The sequence below is a fragment of the Gopherus flavomarginatus genome, chromosome 4 (genome assembly GCF_025201925.1).
Source record: "Gopherus flavomarginatus isolate rGopFla2 chromosome 4, rGopFla2.mat.asm, whole genome shotgun sequence".
Classification (NCBI taxonomy): domain Eukaryota; kingdom Metazoa; phylum Chordata; order Testudines; family Testudinidae; genus Gopherus; species Gopherus flavomarginatus.
This window is the reverse complement of record NC_066620.1, coordinates 35,545,135-35,567,438: the sequence shown is the minus strand read 5'-3', so window position 1 is coordinate 35,567,438 and position 22,304 is coordinate 35,545,135. Positions and strand designations below refer to the sequence as shown.

The 22,304-nt window shown below is 43.4% G+C and overlaps 1 protein-coding gene across 3 annotated transcripts in view; it reads left to right on the top strand.

Annotated features, from left to right (window-relative positions):
• Positions 1-22,304, top strand: part of PSME4 (proteasome activator subunit 4) — a 241,970-nt gene that overhangs the window by 31,044 nt on the left and 188,622 nt on the right. For 2 of the 3 annotated variants that reach the window (XM_050951719.1, XM_050951721.1), the window contains exons 2-6: positions 9,182-9,322; positions 9,905-10,021; positions 12,140-12,199; positions 19,023-19,067; positions 21,925-22,074. In XM_050951719.1, coding sequence (XP_050807676.1) covers positions 9,182-9,322; positions 9,905-10,021; positions 12,140-12,199; positions 19,023-19,067; positions 21,925-22,074 — 513 coding nt within the window. The remainder of the gene's footprint in view (positions 1-9,181; positions 9,323-9,904; positions 10,022-12,139; positions 12,200-19,022; positions 19,068-21,924; positions 22,075-22,304) is intronic. The other variant, XM_050951720.1, reaches the window with a different exon arrangement.

Sequence of the window (22,304 nt, the reverse complement as noted above, 5' to 3'; positions counted from 1 at the left end):
TTGCTTGTTGTTTTTTTACAATGAGATAACTAACATGCATTAGCTGTCTTACTGTAAAAACATAGGGGAGACAGGCAGTAATGCAGTGCTAAATATTATAGTGCTGGAGCCCAGCAGAAATGACCACAGAGGGGGGTGCGGGAGGGGCAGAGATTCACTGTATGGGGACACTTGCTAGTTCTTCCCTCCCTCCAGTTATACATGGCAGCAGGGTCGCCCTCACTGGCACAAGAGAGCAATTGGCAGTAATGGCTTGCCTGGCTGCCCAGTTGTCTCTAGTGCCATGGGACAATGGCAGCATCATGCCATGGCCAGCATGGACAAGGCCTGAGGGAGATCTCCCCTGAAAGGCAGCAAGTCTGTTCCGCATGTGAACACCAGACCAGGTGCCTGACATAGCGCAGGCCTGGCCTGGGTGCTGGCTCCTATCATCCTGCTGGGGCCAACTCTCATGCCAGGACAGTGGGTGACATGGCAGGCTGGCAGGGCTTATCCTGGCCCCAGCCCCTGTCCCTGCACCAGCCTTTAATTTTGGTCACAGTATTCAAATAACACTGTGGGACCACAAAGCCACTCTGAGTATGCAGCTCCCCCAGACTCACCCAACCCCCCGTGATGCTGACCTCTCCCTATGTGCTCTGTCTTGCTCCTGCGATTCCCACCTCCCTGGCTGTGTAAGCATCCCATGCTCGCCTTACTCCCTGCCTGCCCTTCGGCTGTGTAAGCTCGCCATGTACCTCAGCCCTAGTACCATGGTATGGCTGCCCAGACAGAACATAAGAACATAAAAACGGCCGTACTGGGTCAGACCAAAGGTCCATCTAGCCCAGTATCTGTCTACCGACAGTGACCAATGCCAGGTGCCCCAGAGGGAGTGAACCTAACAGGGAGTGATCAAGTGATCTCTCTCCTGCCATCCATCTCCACCCTCTGACAAACAGAGGCTAGGGACACCATTCCTTACCCATCCTGGCTAATAGCCATTTATGGACTTAACCACCATGAATTTATCCAATTCTCTTTTAAACACTGTTATAGTCCCAGCCTTCACAACCTCCTCAGGTAAGGAGTTCCACAAGTTGACTGTGCGCTGTGTGAAAAAGAATTTCCTTTTATTTGTTTTAAATCTGCTGCCTATTAATTTCATTTGGTGACCCCTAGTTCTTGTATTATGGGAGTAAGTAAATAACTTTTCCTTATCCACTTTCTCCACATCACTCATGATTTTATATACCTCTATCATATCTCCCCTTAGTCTCTTCTTTTCCAAGCTGAAGAGAGCTAGCCTCTTTAATCTTTCCTCATATGGGACCCTGTCCAAACCCCTAATCATTTTAGTTGCCCTTTTCTGAACCTTTTCTAGTGCTTGAACATCTTTTTTGAGGGGAGGAGACCACATCTGTACACAATATTCAAGATGTGGGAGTACCATAGATTTATATAAGGGCAATAATATAGTCTCAGTCTTATTCTCTATCCTCTTTTTAATGATTCCTAACATCCTGTTTGCTTTTTTGACCACCTCTGCACACTGCGTGGATATCTTCAGATAACTGTCCACGATGATTCCAAGATCTTTTCCCTGATTCGTAGCTAAATTAGCCCCCATCATATTGTATACATACAATATATAGTTGGGGTTATTTTTTCCAATGTGCATTACTTTACATTTATCCACATGAAATTTCATTTGCCATTTTGTTGCCCGCTCACTTAGTTTTGTGAGATCTTTTTGAAGTTTTTCACAATCTGCTTTGGTCTTAACTATCTTGAGTGGTTTAGTATCATCTGCAAACTTTGCCACCTCACTGTTTACCCCTTTCTGCAGATCATTTATGAATAAATTGAATAGGATTGGTCCTAGGACTGACCCTTGGGGAACACCACTAGTTACCCCTCTCCATTCTGAGAATTTACCATTAATTCCTACCCTTTGTTCCCTGTCTTTTAACAGGGGCCCTGGCACCATCTGAAAAACTCCCCAGGAGCCCAGCCAGTCCCACATGCCCACACTGGTTTCAAGTGTGTTTGTGACTCCTGCTTTGCAGTTCTACAAGCAGCTGTGTGTGGCTGGGTGGCCTTATCTGGGGCTTATTTGTGGGGTGTAGGTGATGAGTGGGCACAAAATCCATGTGGCAGCCAGATCCTCGCCACATTGAACCCATTCAAAGCACTAGGCCAGGCCCCAGGCAGTGTACCACCTGCCAGAGACACAGCATCTATCGGGTTTACGAACCCTCTCACTTCCCTCCCTTGCAACAAGGGCCAACACTGGCCCTGCAGAGAGTGGGAGATGGCTTCTGATGCAAGTGTGTGGGATTGTAGAGGGAGGGGAGCTGGGACATGGTGTGGGAGGAGGGATGGATTTGCGTGTTGGGTTAGGAGGACAGGGTGGGCCTGCAAGAGATGGATAGGGGAATGGGTCCCCATGGTAGGTCTACAAGGAGCGGTCAGGGGGATGGGTTGGGGTACTTAATCTGTCAGGGATGTTGGAGCTCCCCAGCAGGGTGTCCAGGTTGGTGACAGGGCTCTGGACCACTCAGGCTTGGTTGTGGTGAGGTGAGGTGGCAGCTGATGAAGTCCCCGTGAGAGCCTCCTGGCAGCACTTCAGTCTGCAGTACCTGTTCCACTACCAGCCATGGGGGCACAGCTGGGTCAGCGGTGTCTCTATAGGAACAGCCACCCCTACTTTCCCAATGGGGCCTTCCTGGAAGAGGAAGCTCCTGGCTCTGGGAGCCTGCTGAGCTACAAAAGGCAGGGACTGGTCTGGCTGTGAGGTGGCCTCAACTCAGCAATACCCTCATCCCTCCCTGAGCCCAGTAGCTTCTGCTTTCCCGAGCCCAGGGAAGCCCCTTCTTGTCTCCCAGGAGCTCCTGTTCTCCTTGAACCCAGCAATCCCTCCAGAATCCAGGGTAGCAAGTTTCTGGCAGGCTGTTTTTGCCTTGCTTGTTCCCATTGAACCCCTGCATCCCATGGTTAGTGCTTCAGCAGAGCCTACTGCCCAGCTCAGGCAGCTCTGCCCCTGGCGAGCAGACAGGATGTTCAGAGAGCTGTGTGCTCCCTACTGGTGGCCAAGGCACAGCAGCGATAGCCCTGGCAGAGATAAAGGCCCTGGGGAGCGAGCAGAGTCGGCAGTGCTTGCCGTGGAGCTAGCCCAGAGACTGTATCAATGGGGGTGCAAGCGATACCCCTCTGTAATTCGAAAAAGTTCAGAAATAAAAATATATGTAGATACTGAAGTGCTGGGGTGTATCTTCATCCTGTATTTCAGGTGCTGGACTGATCATAGAATCGTAGAATATCAGGGTTGGAAGGGACCTCAGGAGGTCATCTAGTCCAACCCCCCTGCTCAAAGCAGGACCAATCCCCACCTAAATCATCCCAGCCAGGGCTTTGTCAACTCTGACCCTAAAAACGTCTAAGGAAGGAGATTCCACCACCTCCCTAGGTAACCCATTCCAGTGCTTTACCACCCTCTTAGTGAAAAAGTTTTTCCTAATATCCAACCTAAACCTCCCCCACTGCAACTTGAGACCATTACTCCTTGTTCTGCCATCGACTACCACTGAGAACAGTCTAGATCCATCCTCTTTGGAACCCCCTTTTCAGGTAGTTGAAAGCAGCTATCAAATCCCCCCTCACTCTTCTCTTCTGCAGACTAAACAATACCAGTTCCTTCAGCCTCTCCTCATAAGTCATGTGCTCCAGCCTCCTAATCATTTTTGTTGCCCTCCGCTGGACTCTTTTTCCAATTTTTTCACATCCTTTTTGTAGTGTGGAGCCCAGAACTGGACACAGTACTCCAGATGAGGCCTCACCAATGTCGAATAGAGGGGAATGATCACGTCCTTTGATCTGCTGGCAATGCTCCTACTTATGCAGCCCAAAATACTGCTTGCCTTCTTGGCAACAAGGAACACTGTTGACTCTTATCCAGCTTCTCTTCCACTTGTAACCCCTAGGTCCTTTTCTGCGGAACTGCTGCCTAGCCATTCTGTAATAGTGCATGGGATTCTTCCTTCCTAAGTGGAGAACTCTGCACTTGTCCTTGTTTCAGATTTCTTTTGGCCTAATCTTCTAATTTGTCTAGGTCCCTCTGTATCCAATCCCTATCTTCCAGCATATCTACCACTCCTCCCAGTTTAGAGTCATCTGCAAACTTGCTGAGGGTGCAATCCATGCCATCCTCCAGATCATTAATGAAGATATTGAACATTATTGGCCCCAGGACTGACCCTTGGGGCACTCTGCTTGATACCGGCTGCCAACTAGACATGGAGCCATTAATCACTACCCATTGAGCCTGACAATCTAGCCAGCTTTCTATCCACCTTATAGTCCATTCATCTGACCCATACTACTTTAACTTGCTGGCAAGAATACGGCGGGACACCGTATCAAAAGATTTGCTAAAGTTAAGGAATAATACGTCCACTGCTTTCCCCTCATCCCCCTTCCGTCTGGTCTGGCAGCATAACATCTTTGGAGAGAAGGCACTAGTTTTACCCTGAGGTACCACAGGTGGAGTATAGTGTTGACATTGCCTGGGTATCTCATGGCAAAAACTAAAGTACCCTGTCTCCACTAGGGGGTTTACATCAGAATAGCTATGCATGTTAGTTATCCTGTGGTAAAAACACTTTTTTGTAGTGAAGGCAAAGCCTTTGTATCTCAAGATACTTGGCAAAAATCCTTACCAAGAGTAGTAATTTTGTAAAGCCTTTTTGAGCCATTGTTTAAATGTTTTTTTTTTTTAAACTATGCACTAACAAGTCAAAACTTGCTTTACAATCACATTGTAAAGTTTTGAAGGCAGCGCCCCGCCAGCAGCAGTGCAGAAGAGTGGCGATATCATACCATGCCACTCTTAGGGTATGTCTACACTACGGGATTATTCCGATTTTACATAAATTTTACTTTTTGTATAAAGTCGAGTGCACACGGCCACACTAAACAGATTAATTCGGCGGTGTGCATCCATGGTCTGAGGCTAGCGTCGATTTCTGGAGTGTTGCACTGTGGGTAGCTATTCCATAGCTATCCCATAGTTCCCGCAGTCTCCCCTGCCCCTTAGAATTCTGGGTTGAGAGCCCAGTGGCTGATGGGGCAAAAATCATTGTCGCGGGTGGTTCTGGGTAAATGTCGTCAGTCATTCCTTCCTCCGGGAAAGCAACGGCAGACAATCATTTCGTGCCCTTTTTCCCTGGATTGCCCTTGGCAGACACCATAGCACGGCAACCATGGAGTCCGTTCAGCTTTTTTTTTTTTTTTACAGTCACTGTATGTGTACTGGATGCCACGGACGGAGGCAATACTCCAGCGCTACACAGCAGCATTCATTTGTTTTTGCATGATAGCAGAGATGGTTACCAGTCGTTCTGTACCGTCTGCTGCCAGTGTAATTTGGCAATGAGATGACGGATATCTGTCCTTCTGTGCTGTCTGCTGCTATCATGGGTGCCCCTGGCTGAGATCGGCCGGGGGCGCAAAAGCAAAACTGGGAATGACTCCCCGAGTCAATCCCTCCTTTATGGTTTCTAAAAAGAGTCAGTCCTGCCTAGAATATGGGGCAAATGTACTAGAGAAGCAGTGTATCAGAGAGTACAGCTGCTCCGTCTCAGATTCCACAGAAATGATGAGCTACATGCCATTCACGGGGGGTGCCCCTGCAACAACCTCACCCGTTGCTTCCCTTCTCCCCCAACCTTCCTGGGCTACCGTGGCAGTGTCCCCCCCCATTTGTGTCATGAAGTAATAAAGAATGCAGGAATAAGAAACACTGAGTTTTTAGTGACATAAAATGAGGGGCAGGCGGCCTCCCGGTGCTATGATAGTCCAGGCAGGACATTAAGCAGTGTGGGGGAGAGGAGCCCAGCATCCCACTGCTATGATAGTCCAGGCAGTACAGAATCTTTTCTTTTCACATGAAAGGGAGGGGTCTGATTGAAACTCAGCCCCCAGTTGCTATGATGAAGACGATTACCAGCCGTTCTGTACCATCTACTGGGAATGACCAGGAGTCATTCCTATTTTCACCCAGGCGCCCCCGGCCAGCCTCACCTGAAGCCAGCCAGGAGCACTCACGGGTTAATAAGAAGGACGGTTACCAGTCCTACTGCACCGTCTGCCACCGGGGAGGGGAGAGGAGCGGATACTTCTCTTTACTGCTGCAGCATCGTGTCTACCATCAGCATTCAGTAGACATAGGGTGACATTGAAAGAAGTCAAGAAATGATTTCTTTCCCTTTTCTTTCATGTGGGGAGGGGGGGAGTAAATTGACGAGCTATTCCCTGAACCACGCTGGACAATAGTTTGAACCTACAGGCATTGGAGGCTCAGCCAAGAATGCAAATACTTTTCGGAGACTGCTGGGGACTGTGGGATAGCTGGAGTCCTCAGTACCCTCTCCCTCCCTCCATGAGCGTCCATTTGAGTCTCTGGCTTCCTGTTAACGCTTGTCACGCAGCACTGTGTAGCCTGTAGATTTTTTTTTTTCAAACGCTTTGGCATTTCGGTTTCTGTAACGGAGCTTTGATAGAACAGATTTGTCTCCCCATACAGCAATCAGATTCAGTATCTCCTGTATGGTCCATGCTGGAGCTCTTTTTGGATTTGGGACTGCATTGCCACCCGTGCTGATCAGAGCTCCACGCTGGGCAAACAGGAAATGAAAATCAAAATTTCGCTGGGCTTTTCCTGTTTACCTGGCCACTGCATCCGAGCTGAGATTGCTGTCCAGAGCGGTCACAGTGGTGCACTGTGGGATACCGCCCGGAGGCCAATACCGTCGATTTGCGGCCACACTAACCCTAATCTGATATGGTAATACCAATTTTAGCGCTACTCCTCTCGTCGGGGAGGAGTACAGAAACCGATTTAAAGAGCCCTTTATATCGATATAAAGGGCCTCATTGTGTGGACGGGTACAGCGTTAAATCGGTTTAACACTGCTAAAATCGGTTTAAACTCGTAGTGTAGACCAGGCCTTACTTCTGTGCTGCTGCCTTTAGAGCTGGGCGGCCACTGACTTAGGGCCCAGCTGTGAAGGTAGTAGCGCAGAAGTTACTGTGGCAATACCATACCCTGCCATCCTTACTTCTGCACTCCGGCTGGGAGCAGCTCTGCTTTCAGAGCTGGGCTCCCAGCCAGCAGCTGCCACTCTCTCGCCATCCAGTTCTGACAGCAGTGCCACAACCAACAGCTTTGCAGGAGTAACGGTAGCAGTACCACAGCCACCTCTACCTTACGACCCCGCCACCCCACAGCTCCTTTTTTGGTTAGTACCCCTGCAATTACAACTCCGTGAGGTTTCAGATTTAAATAGCTGAAATCATGATATTTACAAGTTTTAAAATCCTGTGACCATGAAATTCATGAAAGTGGACTGTGAATTTGGTAGGGCCCTAATTATCTGGGCCATCCAGGGATCTTCTGCTGCAGTGCAAGGCTTCAATTCTGAAATATAGTCTTCTTCCCCAGCTCAATTTCTCTGAATTTTGTTGGTCCATTTCCTTCCTCTCTCCTGCACCTCACACATCCTGTGTGTGTTTCTATCTTCCTCCTACTTCCTAGACTTTTAAAAATTCTTGGTTTGTCACCTCTTCCTCTTTATACTACTGCTGGTAACTTTCCCTATCTTCATTTCCCTCCTCCCTACACACAAGTAGGAGGCAGTATCTTCGCTCAGCTCCAGCAAACCTTCTTAGTGTATCGATTGTCTGGTCAAAGCAGAGTTGGTAAAGTTATGTCCTGTCCATTATCTTGTGGGTACATGCCAGATCCTGTTAGCCAATGGTGGATATGCATAACTAGAGGTGGATTCCATGATACAGCATTTTTCATAGCAACAACTTCATAAACACTTCTTTAAAATCAACTAGAATTCATAAGTTGTATGTAGCATTCCCAAATCATCACAGGTGCATATGTATAAAGTAAATAAACTGAAAAATGTGGTTTCTGGATTGGATCTTCCTCCCAGTCTAAGTGCTGCATCTCTCTCAGGCCTGTCATTGGGGGAGGGCATTGAGGGGTGGTTGCCTCACTGTCAGTCCTGTCTGCTGACTCACCAAGTAACAGCACTGCCAGAGCTCAGCTTCCTCATACAGCCTCCAATATCATTCCACGGTCCTCACCCCCTTATTCCCTGACCTCATGTTCTGCTGCCAGAACAGCCTCCAGTCCATCCTTGCTTCTAGCAACTGCTACCAGCTACCTGAGAGTACTTCCCTGCTTTTCTCCCCATTTCTCTCTTAATGCTCCCAGAACTTCCTTTCCGCCCTCCCTGACTTGCTTACCCCTAGGACTCCTCTCCCACATGCTTCTTTCTTAGTGAGTGGGTAGAGAAAGCGAGTAAGCATGAATGTGTCAGAGAAAGTGCACCTGTTCATACTCCACCACCATCCATCGCACCTTCACTTGTTCTCTTAACTATCCCTCGCATGCAGATTAATGCATGCTCTCTTTGGTCATCACAGTTGCCCATGCTGATACATGCTTGCAGCCCCTCATACCAATGTTGGTGAGGGATAAGGGAGATAGACACTGGAGGAGTAGGAGGAAGAACAAACGTGAATTGCCTTATACTAATTAAATACAAGAAATTGCACTTGTCATCAACTTTTCTGAGTGAGAGGTTAGGGACATTTTACTCTTCTGTGGCAGGATGACATTTTACCTAGATTGCTGTCCCTTCAGTGAGCCAGTATCCATGACCTTCTGGGATGTATCCATTCCAGATGGCCATGAATATTCTCATACGGGCTCTTGCTTTTATAGATGGTTTTATTACAGGAATATATATATAAAAAATAGGAATGATGGAACTTGTTGGAATGATGTCGTGTTCTTAGAAGTGGTCAGTGCATATTTCCTCTTGTGGGATATGACCCTTGCTGCTCCTGAGCTTCAGGAACTATCTGAAAAAGCAGTGCCCATTGGGGCTGCATGTATGCCCTTATTTGGCAGTTCCTTTCTTTTCACAGCTAGTTACCTGCATCAGGATTTTCTTTCTTTGTCTAGCATGTTCACCAGACTTTGTGCTTACTGCTAAAGCTCTTGGGTAGTTTTTACTTCGGTCCTCCATGTTTGCACAGTAAGGTTCCTAGATGGGGACTGGCTCAGTTCTTTGATAGGATGAATATGCTCAGCGCACAACACTGACTCATGTTTTGCTTCTAGGTATATCCGACTATATGGGAGAAAATTTAGCAAAGAAGATCATGTGCTTTTTATCAAGTTGTTGTACGAGTTAGTAACAATTCCAAAGCTGGAGATCAGCATGATGCAAGGATTTGCACGTCTGTTGATAAACCTGTTAAAGTAAGTACATTTTGCTGACATTCTTCTACTTAAATATTTACATCCATAAATAGAATATTTGATCCTTGACCTACAGTATAGTTAACTGTATCATACAAATTACTTCTCTTCCTCTTACCCTGCACAGATCTTTGATAATGGAGGGAAATTTGAGAAAAATGGTCCCTTTTGAGGCTTGATTTCAATATTGATCAAATAGCTAAATATCACATTTTAGTTTTGTTTTTCTTGCTGTAGAAATCCTATAAGAAGATGGAGAGCTCCAAAAATAATATGGTCTCAGAACTAAAGTTTAAGAGGAACTATTAAGGGATGCGTGTGTCAAATGTCATTGAAAGTATTTATTGATGAGTAATATAACTACACTTGGCAATTTTTTGTAGAGACATTATGGATGTCTTAAATTCCAGAAAGAATACTTGTAAGTGAATAGTATTTGACATGTCATTAGTAGTAATTGTGGAAAAAAGACATATATGTTCAAATAACTTTCCGCTGTTCAGTTTTTAGGTATTCTAATATATGATGAGTGCTGGTAAGGAGAATGTTTAATCCCAAAGTGCACTTCATTTCTTAAATTAGGAAAAAAGAACTTCTTTCAAGAGATGATTTGGAGTTACCATGGAGACCACTTTATGAAATGTTGGAGAGGATATTATATTCCAAAACAGAACACCTTGGATTAAATTGGTTTCCTAAGTAAGTTTTATTTTATTGTAGTTTTATTGAAGTAATTGCTTTGGTTAAAGAGATCTTTAGAACACTGACACTGTGGTTGAAGATTATTTTTTAATATTTAGATCTCGATATACCAGAAATGAACAAATATATATATAGACTTTTTATACATTCATGGAAATAAAGGGTAAAAAAAGACATTATATCATCTTGCATATCCCTCTGACAGTGAATAATTTATTTATGCTATTTCTTTACTTTTCATGTACTTTATCAAGTTCAGTTTTAAGTATGTCAAGTGATATGTCTTCAACCACTTCCATTGGGAAAATAAACCACAGTCTAAAACTTCAGTGATACATTTTTTTTTTTAATGAAATGTCCTTTGTTTAATTCCATCTCACAACAAGAGTTAGGAAAAAGTGTGTCTCTTACATATAAAATGCCTGTGTCACACACAGAGAAATAAAATGTTTTTTGTTGGGGAAGATTATATATAATTTATACATCAAAAATGCTAATGCGATACTATGGGCAAATGCACTTGTTCTACAAAGTTAAAAGTTTTAGAAAACAAATTGTTATTTTTAAGTGGGAAAGAAACTTGAATGTCTAAATTGCACATTGCTTTTTCATAAAGCAAATATGCACTGTACAAAGTCTAGTTATAAGGACATTAATATGTAATACTTTCTTGGTATCCGCACTCAAAACTTGCAAACCATTCTAAATTCATGTATACTCAAATCCTGAAATTTGGAGCTCACCCATACAGAGGTCTGTGTATTTACACTAAACATACAGCACAGTTGGTATTTATCAATCCACAGCCTATACAGTTCATTTTAACCTCTCTATCCTATCATAAACTTGTTGCCTATTTTGCAGCCATGCAGTGTGCACAAACTTTACAGCTCCATCTTTGGCTGCCTATTGAATTTTCCATTCTTTGTCAGATAAAGGTTCAAAGGCCCCTATGTTACATTTTCTTGATTTTTCTCTGTCCAATTTCCATCATTGCCTATACATACAAGTAGAGTACAGTTAGTTTAAATTTTTCAGGAAGGTGCTGCTAATGTTGTGGAAATCCCATTTTTTGATGGGAAACACTAACCTCAACTTCTGAAAAGTTAGAGTGCAAAAAGGAAATGGAGAGGAAAAAGTAAAGGAAAAGCCCTAGATTATAATAATTTTTTTTGCACTCAGTGGCAAAAAATAAAAATGGGGGGCGGGATAAAATAAATGAGGGGGAGGAAGGAACAAAAACAAATTCAGAGTTTTTTGACAAAAAAAAAATTGAAAACCAAATTGAAATAAAAACTGCAGTTTCAACTGAAATTTTTCCATTTTGAGTTAAAATTTCTCATTTGAAATTTTTCACAGGAAAGAAGTTTTTCGATCAGTGATAGTTGTAAATGACACACACTTTTCCATAAATTTAGAAAAGAACCCTGCCTATGATCTGTGTGTCATGAAGAGAAAACAACCAAATTATTGATGTAATTATATTAGGGAAGACTTCCCTCTGAGATCTTCCGATAGAATATTTTGTTCAGACTATATATAATTATTAAAGGGAAATGGCCAAATTTAAAAATGTGCTCTTCTCTTTGAAAATTGTTTATCTGCTGTTTTTTCAAGTAATACCTAAACAATTACTATATTTAAAAAGTCAGAGGAAAAAATATAATTAGTTATGGAATTACTAACACCTAGTGAAACTGACTATATGCAATTTGCCCCTTTTGAGTCAAGTTTTTCCTTTGCTGTGTGAAAAACCCATACAATAACCGAGGAGAGAAAATTTGGAGGGGCGGGGGGCTGTAAAAGCACAAAAATTGGAAGGAGGATTCCAAATGGAGATGATATATTGACTTTTGCTTTTAATTGACTAGATTTGAAGTTTATGGCATCCCGTTTACTATGCAGTGCGATGTGTTCTCATATGGTGTTTTTGCAACATTGTTAAAATTTTCAAATTTGAGTGAATTCCTTTTGCTGTATATGAGGGGATAATTATTTAAATATTGCCAGGATCATTTAAATATTTTCTGCCTTTAGAGTTACTCTTACACTATATTTGTTGATAGAGCTGCTGTTTTCCCTGTCATGTTTTACATCTTTCTTTTTTGCATTCAGTTCATATCGACCAGGCTTGTCTTCACCTAAAACATTTGTGCTTAATGTTTTACATAGGTGGTAAGGATAATGTTTTTTGTTCAGCTCTGGCCGATGTGTTTATCTTCTGCATGTTCTGTTAGACTGTAACACTTGTCACACAGGTGTAACTTTCTGCATAAATAATTGTACTGGAAAACCAATGTTAACATTACACCACTATTTATGAGAATGTCGCACTGTATTTAAACCTTTCTAATTGTGGAAAAATATACTGTGTGTGACGTGGCTGAGAAAAATGGCTATCTGCTAATTATTTTAACCAACAAACATCAAAGGGTACAACATTAGGTGATTTTAATGTTTGAATAATTATTACATGGAATATGGACAAAATGTGTATTTACATAGCTTTAGAAATGCATGTCTCTTAAATGAATTTAACTTTACTACAAAACATTGAAGTTTGTGGAAAGTGGTTGAGAGCAAGGATAGTGGTACCAGAAACCACATTAAGGAGAAAAATAAAGTAGAAAAGGCAGTATGAAACAAATGTGCCTAGCAGCCTGACAATTTTGGCTTCTGTGGATTTTTGTCAGTGAAAATTATTTTTTAAAACAGGTTATAAAAATGTAGAAATCATTTGTACTTATGTAAGTATAAAATACAAGTAACCTTCAGAAAGAAATTTCAGTATGGTATTACTTTGAGGAATCATAGAAGTGTAGGTCTGGAAGGGACCTTTATAGGTCATCTAGTTTAGTCTCCTGCACTGAGGCAAGACTAAGTATTATCTAGACCAGGGGTTCTCAACTCTCTTTTTTCTTTCTGAGGCCCCTCCAACATGCAATAAAAATTCCATGGCCTACCTGTGTCACAGCAACTGTTATTCTGCGTATAAAAGCCAGGGCAGATGTTAGGGGTAGGAAGCAGGGCAATTGCTCGGGCCTCACATTACAGGGGGCACAGCAAAGCTAAGTTGCTTAGGCTTCAGCTTCAGCCATGCGTGGTGTGGCTCAGTGTCCTAGGCTGCAGTCCCTTGCGGTGGGTCTTTGGCTTTATGCCCTTCACAGTACAGAGTCTAATGCCTGCCTTGCATGGTGGCCCTCCTAAAACCTGTTCACGGCCCCTCAAGGGGCCCTAGATCCCAGGCTGAGAACCACTATTCTAGACCATCTCTAACAGGTGTTTGGAGGTTTTTAAGAACAGATTACTAAATCCCATTGGTGGTGCTGCCTGGCTAATGCAGGCTAGTCCCTGCCCGTTCTGACACTGCACTCCTCCCCGGAAACTGACTGGAAGCCACCTGAGGTAAACTAATGCTCCAACCCCGCACCCCAATCCCCTGCCCCAGCCCTGAGCCCCCCCAAACCCGGAGCCCCTTCCTGAACCCCAAACCCCCTCATTCCCGGCCCCACCCTGCAGCTCTCATCCCTGTACCCCAACCCTCTTCCCTATCTCTGAGCCTCTCCCAGACCCCTCATCCCAAGCTCCATTGGGTCATGGACATCATCAATTTTCTTCAACGGGGTTGCCAGAAAAAAAGTTTTGAAAGCCATTGGGTTAGACCAGGGGTGGCCAAACTCACTGACCGTCCGAGCCACATCTGACAACCTTCAGAAGTTTGAGAGCCAGGGCGTGCCTGCTGGGCCTTGGGAGGCACCATAGGCCTGAAGCCCCGAGCCCTGGCAGGCACGGCCCGCAGGCCTGAAGCCCCAAGCCCTGGCAGGCACGGCCCGCAGGCCTGAAGCCCCAAGACCGCCCTCCTCACTGGGCAGAAGCTGAAGGGGACACCTGGGGGTCACACGTCCACCCAGATTATTATTTTTTTGTGGTGCCACCAGCCTCCTCCCTTCACGGCAGCTGCTGGAGCCAGCGAGCTGGGAGCTGTGGCCATGGGGAGAGGCAGCAGCAAAAGCTGAGAGCTGCAAGGAGAGCTGCTGCTTTTGCTGCTGCCTCTCCCCATGGAGCTAAAGCAGTGGCCTATCCCTGCAGCTCCCAGCTCTTTGCTGCTACCTTTGCATGGGGAGCTAACACCTGGGAGCTGCAGGGTGGGACCATTGAAGGTAAGAGGGTGTGTGTTCCTGGGGGGGCATGACTCAAGCTGTTGGGAGGGGGCCACGTCTTCCACTCTCAGCAGGCATGAGTCATCTCTGGCAGAAGCCCCTAGCCCCATCACCATGCTGCAGGGCAGAGGCGCTAAGCCTCTCCCCGGCCCAGTCTGGCAGGTGAAGAATGAGGAGAGCCTCAGGGGCTCCGTGAGCTGCACTTTAAATGTAAAAAAGCTGCATGCAGCCCATGAGTTGTAGTTTGGCCATCCTTGGGTTAGCCAATGATGGAGATTTCACAACCTCCCTAGGTAATTTGTTCGAGTACTTAACTACCCTTACAGTTAGGAAGTTTTTGCTAATATCTTACCTAAATCCACTTTGCTGCAATTTAAGCCCATTACTTCTTGTCTGGTCCTCAGTGAATAAGGAGAAGAATTTATCACCCTCCTTTTTATAACCTTTTACATACACCTCTACCTCGATATAACGCTGTCCTTGGGAGCCAAAATATCTTACCATGTTATAGATGAAACTGTGTTATATCGAACTTGCTTTGATCCACTGGAGTGCGCAGCCCTGCTTTCCCCCCTCCCTCCCAGAGCACTGCTTTACCGCATTATATCTGAATTCGTGTTCTATTGGGTCGTGTTATATCAAGGTAGAGGTGTACTTAAAGACTTGTTTTCCCCCTCAATCTTCTCTTCTCCAGACTAAACAAACCCAGGTTTTTCAATCTCTCCTTGTAGGCTAAGTTTTCTAGACCTTAAGTCATTTTTCTTGCTCTTCTCTGGACTTTCTCCAGTTGTCCACATCTTTCCTGAAGTGTGATGCTGAGAACTGGATGCAGTACTCCCATTGAAGCCTCATCAGTGCTCAGAGTGGAAGAATTACTTCTTGAGTCTTGTTTACAATGCCCTGCTAATACATCCTAGAATGGACATTGGCTTTTTTTGGAGTCATATTATATTTTTGACTCATTTACTTTGTGATTCACTATAGCCCCCAGATCCTTTTCTGCAGTACTCCTTCCTACATAGTCACTTCCCATTTTATATTTGTGTAATCCTTTCTAAGTGTAGTACTTTGCATTTGTCTTTATTAAATTTCATCCTGTTTATTTCAGACCATTTCTCCAGTTTGTGAAGATCATTTTGAATTATAACCCTGTCCTCCCAAAGCACTTGCAACCCCTCCCAGCTTGGTATTGTCTTAAAACTGAATAAGTATACTCTGTATCCCATTATCCAAATCATTTTATGAAAATATTGAACAGAACTGGACCCAGAACAGGTCCTTGTGGGACCCCAGTCAACATGCTCTTCCAGCCTGACTCTAAACAATTGATAACTACTCTTTGAGTACTGTTGTCAAACCATTTGTGCATCCACCTTATAGTAGGTTCATCTAGGCTATATTTCCCTATTTTGCAGTGTATTTCACTGTTTTTTCAATAATTAGTGAAATATAGACAATATCAAGCTTTTAACTAATTCCTTTTATTTTTAAACAAATGTACACCTAGTCTTGGAAGAATGTACAACAGTTAGATATTACAGGTTAGAGCAGTGGTCTCCAACGCGGTGCCTGCAGGTGCCATGGCACCCACCGGGGCATCTATGTGCACCTGCGTACTGTCCAGCGGACGAGCATCCACCAAAATGCCACTGAGAAGCAGCGTCATCCAGAGGCGTCACTGCTGAAATGCCGCTGTTTTTCGGCGGCAATGCCTCTGGATGCTGCTGCTTGTCAGTAGCATTTTGTTGGCGACGCCTATTGACGTTGCCGCTTCTCGGCGGCATTTCAGTGGATGCTTGTCCGCCGGCCACGATGGCTCGTCGTCCAGCTCCTACCAGACGAAAAAGGTTGGGGACCACTGGGTTAGAGAGATCACATATCCTTTTCCACATAAAGAAAATAAACCCTACAGTACTTAAAACATGTCCAGGGGTAGGACTTTACCTGGCTTTTATTTTTAAAGATAGATACGTTACAAGACTCCTAATAATAAGCAAGTCTGTCCACTTTTTGTAATGAGGAAGGAGAGAAGGACTGGTTAAAAAAAAATCAAAGTTTAGTAGGATTTAAAAAATGATCATAGATTTATATGGGTAATATCCACAGTTAACTTTTATATGGGATATTTATAAAGGATATGAACCTTCATGCTTCAAGACATCAGCCAACTATTAAGAAGAATTAGGAAGAAACTTCCCCAGGAAGTTATTCCTTAAGTCTTCATTACAGAGCCTTTGCCTTGGTGTCCATTATACAGTTCGGTTGACGTAAGGCAGCTTATGGTGACCTAACTATGTCAGTTTACATGCTACAGCCTTGCTCTTGCTGATGTAAGTGCCCTACTACACTGAGGCCTTGGCTACACTCACACTTTACAGCGCTGCAACTGGGGTGTGAAAAAACACCCCCCTGGGCGCTGCAAGATACAGCGCTGTAAAGCGTCAGTGTAATCAGGGCAGCAGCGCTGGGAGCGCGGCTCCCAGCGCTGCACGCTACACCCGTAAAGGATGTGGTTTACATGCAGCGCTGGGAGAGCTCTCTCCCAGCGCTGCTGCTCTGACTACACTCACACTTCAAAGCGCTGCCGCGGCAGCGCTCCTGCAGCGCTGCCGGGGCAGCGCTTTGAAATTCCAGATGTAGCCATACCCTGACATAACTCCACCTCCAGGAAAGGCATAGGACTTATGTTGATATAGTTAGGGCAACGCAGTGTCCCTGTAGACACTGTGTTATTTACATTAAGCTGTTGGCTCTTGTTTTTATCAATTTCATGGCTCCATGCTGCAGTTGTGAAATGCACAAGAAAGTCCTCCCCACTCCCAGCTGGACCGCTGCCCAGGCCCTCTGCTCTGAGCCGGGCTGCCGCCTGTGCTCCTGATTCCCTGCTCCCAGCCAGGCTGCTTCCCAGTCTCCCTGCTTGAAGGCAGGCTGCTCCTGGAGTCCTGGCTCTCCGCTAGGAACCTGGCTGGACCGAAGCTCGTGTCTCCCTGCTGTCCTCTAGTTCATTCTTTTTAGCCTCTGTTGTAAAGCTATAATTGTAAGATTAAAATCTTCAGCCATCCTTACTTAAGATCTGATGTAAAACTTGTGGGCCAGCAAGACAGGTCTGTGATTTCTGGCATTAGTAGATGAGTCTTATCTCCTTTTCTCCCCGCTTCCTTTTTCCAGCCTCCAAATTCTCCATTGCAATTTCTTTGCTTGAGTACAGTGTGGTGGTATTTTTCCACACTGTGAATAATCTTTAATGTCAATCTTCAACAGCTTAGTATAAAATTATCCAGAAGTGCTGCTGATTTAGGCCTTCTTTGTTGCCTGGTGGAACTGCTGTCATCTAATATAATGAAACCTGACAGTTTTCCAACAATTTGATTTTTCAAGTGCAGTGGCACTTCAATCCAAAGTCTTTGTGTATTAGCAGAATTTGACAATTTGACTTTATTCCATTATTTGCAAAAGGTGGTTGGTCTCTTCTTTTTCTTGTGGCTATTAGAAACTGTTTAGTAAGTCACCAGCTTACCTTGCAGGGATGTTATGGACTCTGGCAATTTGTCAGTTCTGGATAAATCCACAAAATTCTGTCTTCTACAGAGTGCTGCTTGAAATGCATTCCTGTTGCTGGGGAGAGGGTGAAATAAACTGCTGATTTGCACTGAACTCAGAGGTAGTGTTGCAGGACTGTAGATACTTCAAAGGCTTCACTGTGAAAAAGTGCTTTATCCATTTTATATTCTTTTCTGTGAATTTAAGTGGAGGACTTCAGATGTACAGTACAGTGTTTAGATGGAGAACTCAGAAGGTATTTTAGCTGGCCATCAGACCTTTTAGTGGACACTGATTAGTCTTTTCTTTATCCTGAGCACGGCTCCACTTTTCTCTCTCATTTTTTTTTGGTATCGTGAGGGTAGGGATGCAGTATTTGTTTTACTTTTAAGCAGTTGGTAAATTATTACAATACAATGATGTTCTGACTTCGTAGAATATTTTTATTCAGAGAATTGCCTCTGACCAAAATGCAGTCTAGCCTCTGTCTACTATTATGTTAATTACAAAGCCTAGTAAAAAGTGAAAATAAATTTCCTGTCATAGTGCCATTGATACATGATTCTTCCTTCTTCATCTTTTTGAAAGCATTTACTATTTTGCTTTAATTTTAAAAAATGATTTGACAAAATTAGATGTTACACATGTGAAGCTTCATGTGAAAATTGCTATTAAAAACCGTCATTGTTAATCTAATAAAAACAATGTTACCCATAGCTAGGAAAACTTGTTCAGTCAACTGTTGCTAAGTGTCAGGGAAGCTGTAGAAATAACTAGTGAGTTACAGTTAATTCATTTCTTTTGTTTGGTTAGGAATGTATACAAGTGCATTAGATTCAATTGTGCATAAACAAAAACCAAATCTAAAAAAATTGTTTAGGATTTGGAGTCTGAAATGTACTGAAATATACTGCTCTTCATCTATCTTAAAACTTAACCGATTTTTATGTGATTTTTCTATTATAGTTTCAAGTGTCCATAAAAACTGTTGATCCTGCTTCTTAGTCCATAATAGAATGCAGGATATTACTGTTCAATATGGTACTAATTTTTCACTCTTGATTGAAGTACAGTGAATACTAGAGAGGAGTAAGGAGTAGAATCAGAAATTAAAACAGTTTTAATCCTTGTGATTAGGTCTGTATGGAACAGAAGGATTAGCCACTGCATGTACACAGATGGTGTCTAATTGCATCAATATCATCTTAGACTTTAAACAATCATAAACTGACTGTTTGTAATTACATTAGTCTGTTTCAAGTACAGCATATAATTTTCTTTTTTCATTTTTGTTTCAGTTCTGTAGAAAGCGTTCTAAAAACACTTGTGAAAAGCTGTCGACCGTAAGTTCTTAACTATTTTCCAATCTTTCTGAAGCACATGCCTTTTATTTCTTTTCTGGAACGTGTTAGCTCCTTGGGGGTTCTTTGTACTGTCTTGCTATTTTCTTAAAAGTGTAAGCTTTCTGATCCACCCTCCCTCTCTCTTTCCAACATAACATTTAGCATTTACAGTTGAAGTTTCGAAGTTGAACTGTATTTGGTAACTTATATTTGCTTTTGTTCTAATGAAAAATCATTTGTTAATATTTTCTGGACAAGCCTCCTGTTTTATGGAAATAATTTTATTTCACCATTTTAAACCCACATGATACACTTTTTAATTAGAGCTGAAGTGATGTAAATACATGAAGTTTCTATTATTTCTTCTCTGGAAATATTGTTTAACAATCTTTCAAGTGTGTGCATTATCTGCTTAACAGAAATAAGTTTAATACATTCTTGCGTCCCTAGTCCTGCTATCCTGAAAGCTGATATCATAATAGAATGGTCTGTTGCTTTACGTGATAAAAGATTACTCTAAATTGTAAGTGAGAAGTTAAAAGACCTACTTTTGGGCCTACTTATGGAAGGGAGTGGGGCAGGTGGGAGGAGGGAGAAGAGTGTAAAACATTGTTTTGATAAATTTTGAATCCTCATTAATCATTTTTCTACATTTGTTGTCTCAAATGTATCAATTTGAGTGATCTTTTACTTTTGGGAGAGATTTTTTATTTAGTTTCATCAACCACATGTTTGAGCCTGAGATTCCTGTGGTATGTTTTTATAGTAACATGTTTAAAGTGAAATCAAAAGGGCAATAACTAAGGGCATCACTCTTCACAATGTCAAAACAAAGTGCGTGTGTGTTTTAAAATACACTATCTTTTCCTTTAAGCTGAAATCTTAGTTGAAAACTAATAAAAAGTTAAGTGGAAAGCCACATAGCATTAAAAAAAAACAAAACAAAACAAAAAAAAAAGGCCAGGATATCATTAGATAAATCCTTAATCAATCTTTGTAATCTGCAACAATGATTTTGCCTTTTTCCATATCACCTCAGTCATATCTATTATCCACAGTGCATATGCGCTCACCCTGGTCTAGTGTTTTCTATAGTGCTCTATACTAATTGACTTATAGGAGTCTGAGATATACAAGGAATGCAGTTGAGAGGAGGTCTGGTAGCTCTTTTCTGGTCTATGTGAAATATTGATATTCACTGTCCACTTCCTTGTGAGCAGGTGATCAACATTATAAACCATTGCCACATTTGGCATCTGTTAAGTATTACTGGAAGAGATACCAAGGTTTGAATGGCTATTTAGAGGTAATCATCCCAGGTTGGTGTTGAGAAGCATTGGCAGGGCAGGGTGAGGGAATTCTGTACTGATGCTGGCTGTGCAGTACCTTTTTTTGAGAAATGAAGGAATTTGGTTTTTAAGGCTGACAATCTACGTTCCCTCTAAGCTGCGTGGCTGCACAGCTGCCTATTAAGCCCGCAGGGGCTCAGGGCTGCGGTGGGGAGAGGCACCCCTCCCCACCGGCCCCAGCATGGACCTGCCCCAGACTTGTTGCAGCCAGGGGAGAGGAGCCCCTTTCTCGGCCTGGCCCAGCTCCACCAGAGCTGGTGGGGAGAGGTGCCCCTCCCTGCCTGCCAAAGCGCGGACCTGCTGCAGTGGGGAAAGGCACCTCTCCCCACCAGCCCCAGCAGGGACCTGCCCCGGACTTGCCACTGCTGGAGGGGAGGAGCCGCTCCCACTGCCCAGCCCAGCCATGCCGGAGCTGCCCCGGTCTGGGAGAGGCGCCTCTCTTCAAGGCCCGAGCTGCTGCAGTGAGAGAGGGCTGGGGGGAGTCCTCGCCCTCCACTGCAGCCCTGGGACAGCCTGTACTCCAAACCCCTCATCCCTGGCCCCTCCCAGAGCCCCCCACATCCCAACAGTCTGCCCCAGCCCTGAGCCCACATCCGCACCCCAGAGCCTGCACCCCCAGCCAGAGCCGTCATCCCCCCACATCCCAACCCTCTGCCCCAGACCTGAGCCCCCTCCCACACTCCGAACCTCTCGGCCCCCCGCTACATGAATTTTGTGATGTGCACTAATATGAAGGTCACACATCACTTCCATATTGGTGCATATAACAAAATTCCTTCCGCATATGGATGTAAAAAATTAGAGGGAACATTGCTGACAATTTGACATCTTTTATTAGCATCAAATTTACACTTAATATACGTTTTTATTTCAAAATGAAAATGTGAAATTTGATTTAACTTCTGGAAACGCTTTACTCTAAATTTTGCATGGGTAAGGTTGAAGGAGTTGGTGGTATGGCTTTTAAGTAGCCATATTTTATCTGCATTAACTTTTTAATATAAACTAATGCCTATTCTTACTACGGAACAAATTCTAAATGCTAATTTTACATGAGTAAGCAACTCCTTCTTAGAAAAGTTCCATATTTGTTATAGGGCTATTCTAGTCTTCCAGATGCACTTTATTAGGAGGAATCAGAACATTAGCTCTACTTCCATTAAGGTCTGTCTTCAATGTAAACATCAGTTGTTTAGTCTCATAGAGTCTTTACACTGAAGCAGTTCTGTATCGTGAGGATTTTTTAAGATGTAATGAGAGTAAGAAATTTTATTACAGTTGCACGCTTTGTAGATATGATCCATATTTCCAATCATCTCATCCATCTGACCTTTTTTGAAGGCTGAGTGAGGCTGAGGATTTATTGGGTTACTGGTCTGGTTCTTATCTCTTTCTTTAACAGTATGGCCCTTACACCATAACATCTCCGTGCACAGTTTAGCTTTAAAATTAAAATTCATGGCAAAAATAAATAAATGAAGTGCAAATTAAGACTTTCTCTTTTTTAGGTATTTTCCAGAAAATGCCTCCATGGAGATGCTAGATGAATGGCGGCCTTTAATGTGCCCATTTGATGTTACCATGCAAAAGGCCATCACCTATTTTGAATTATTTCTACCCACTTCCCTTCCTCCAGAACTTCACCATAAAGGTTTTAAGTAAGTATATCTCAAAATTTTAAAGTTATTTTTTTTCTTTGTTGGGTAATACAACATTGCATGGCCAAGGTGTTGCCTGTTAATTGGTGGTTTATGAAGTTGCACATCATGCAAGTAGATTCATATATCGGTTCTGATAAATATGTATATCTGGTACTCATGTCTTTTGAAATTGCATTGTAATGAACATCATTCTAGGAGTGCATCTAACAGTTGTAATTTTGCTGCGT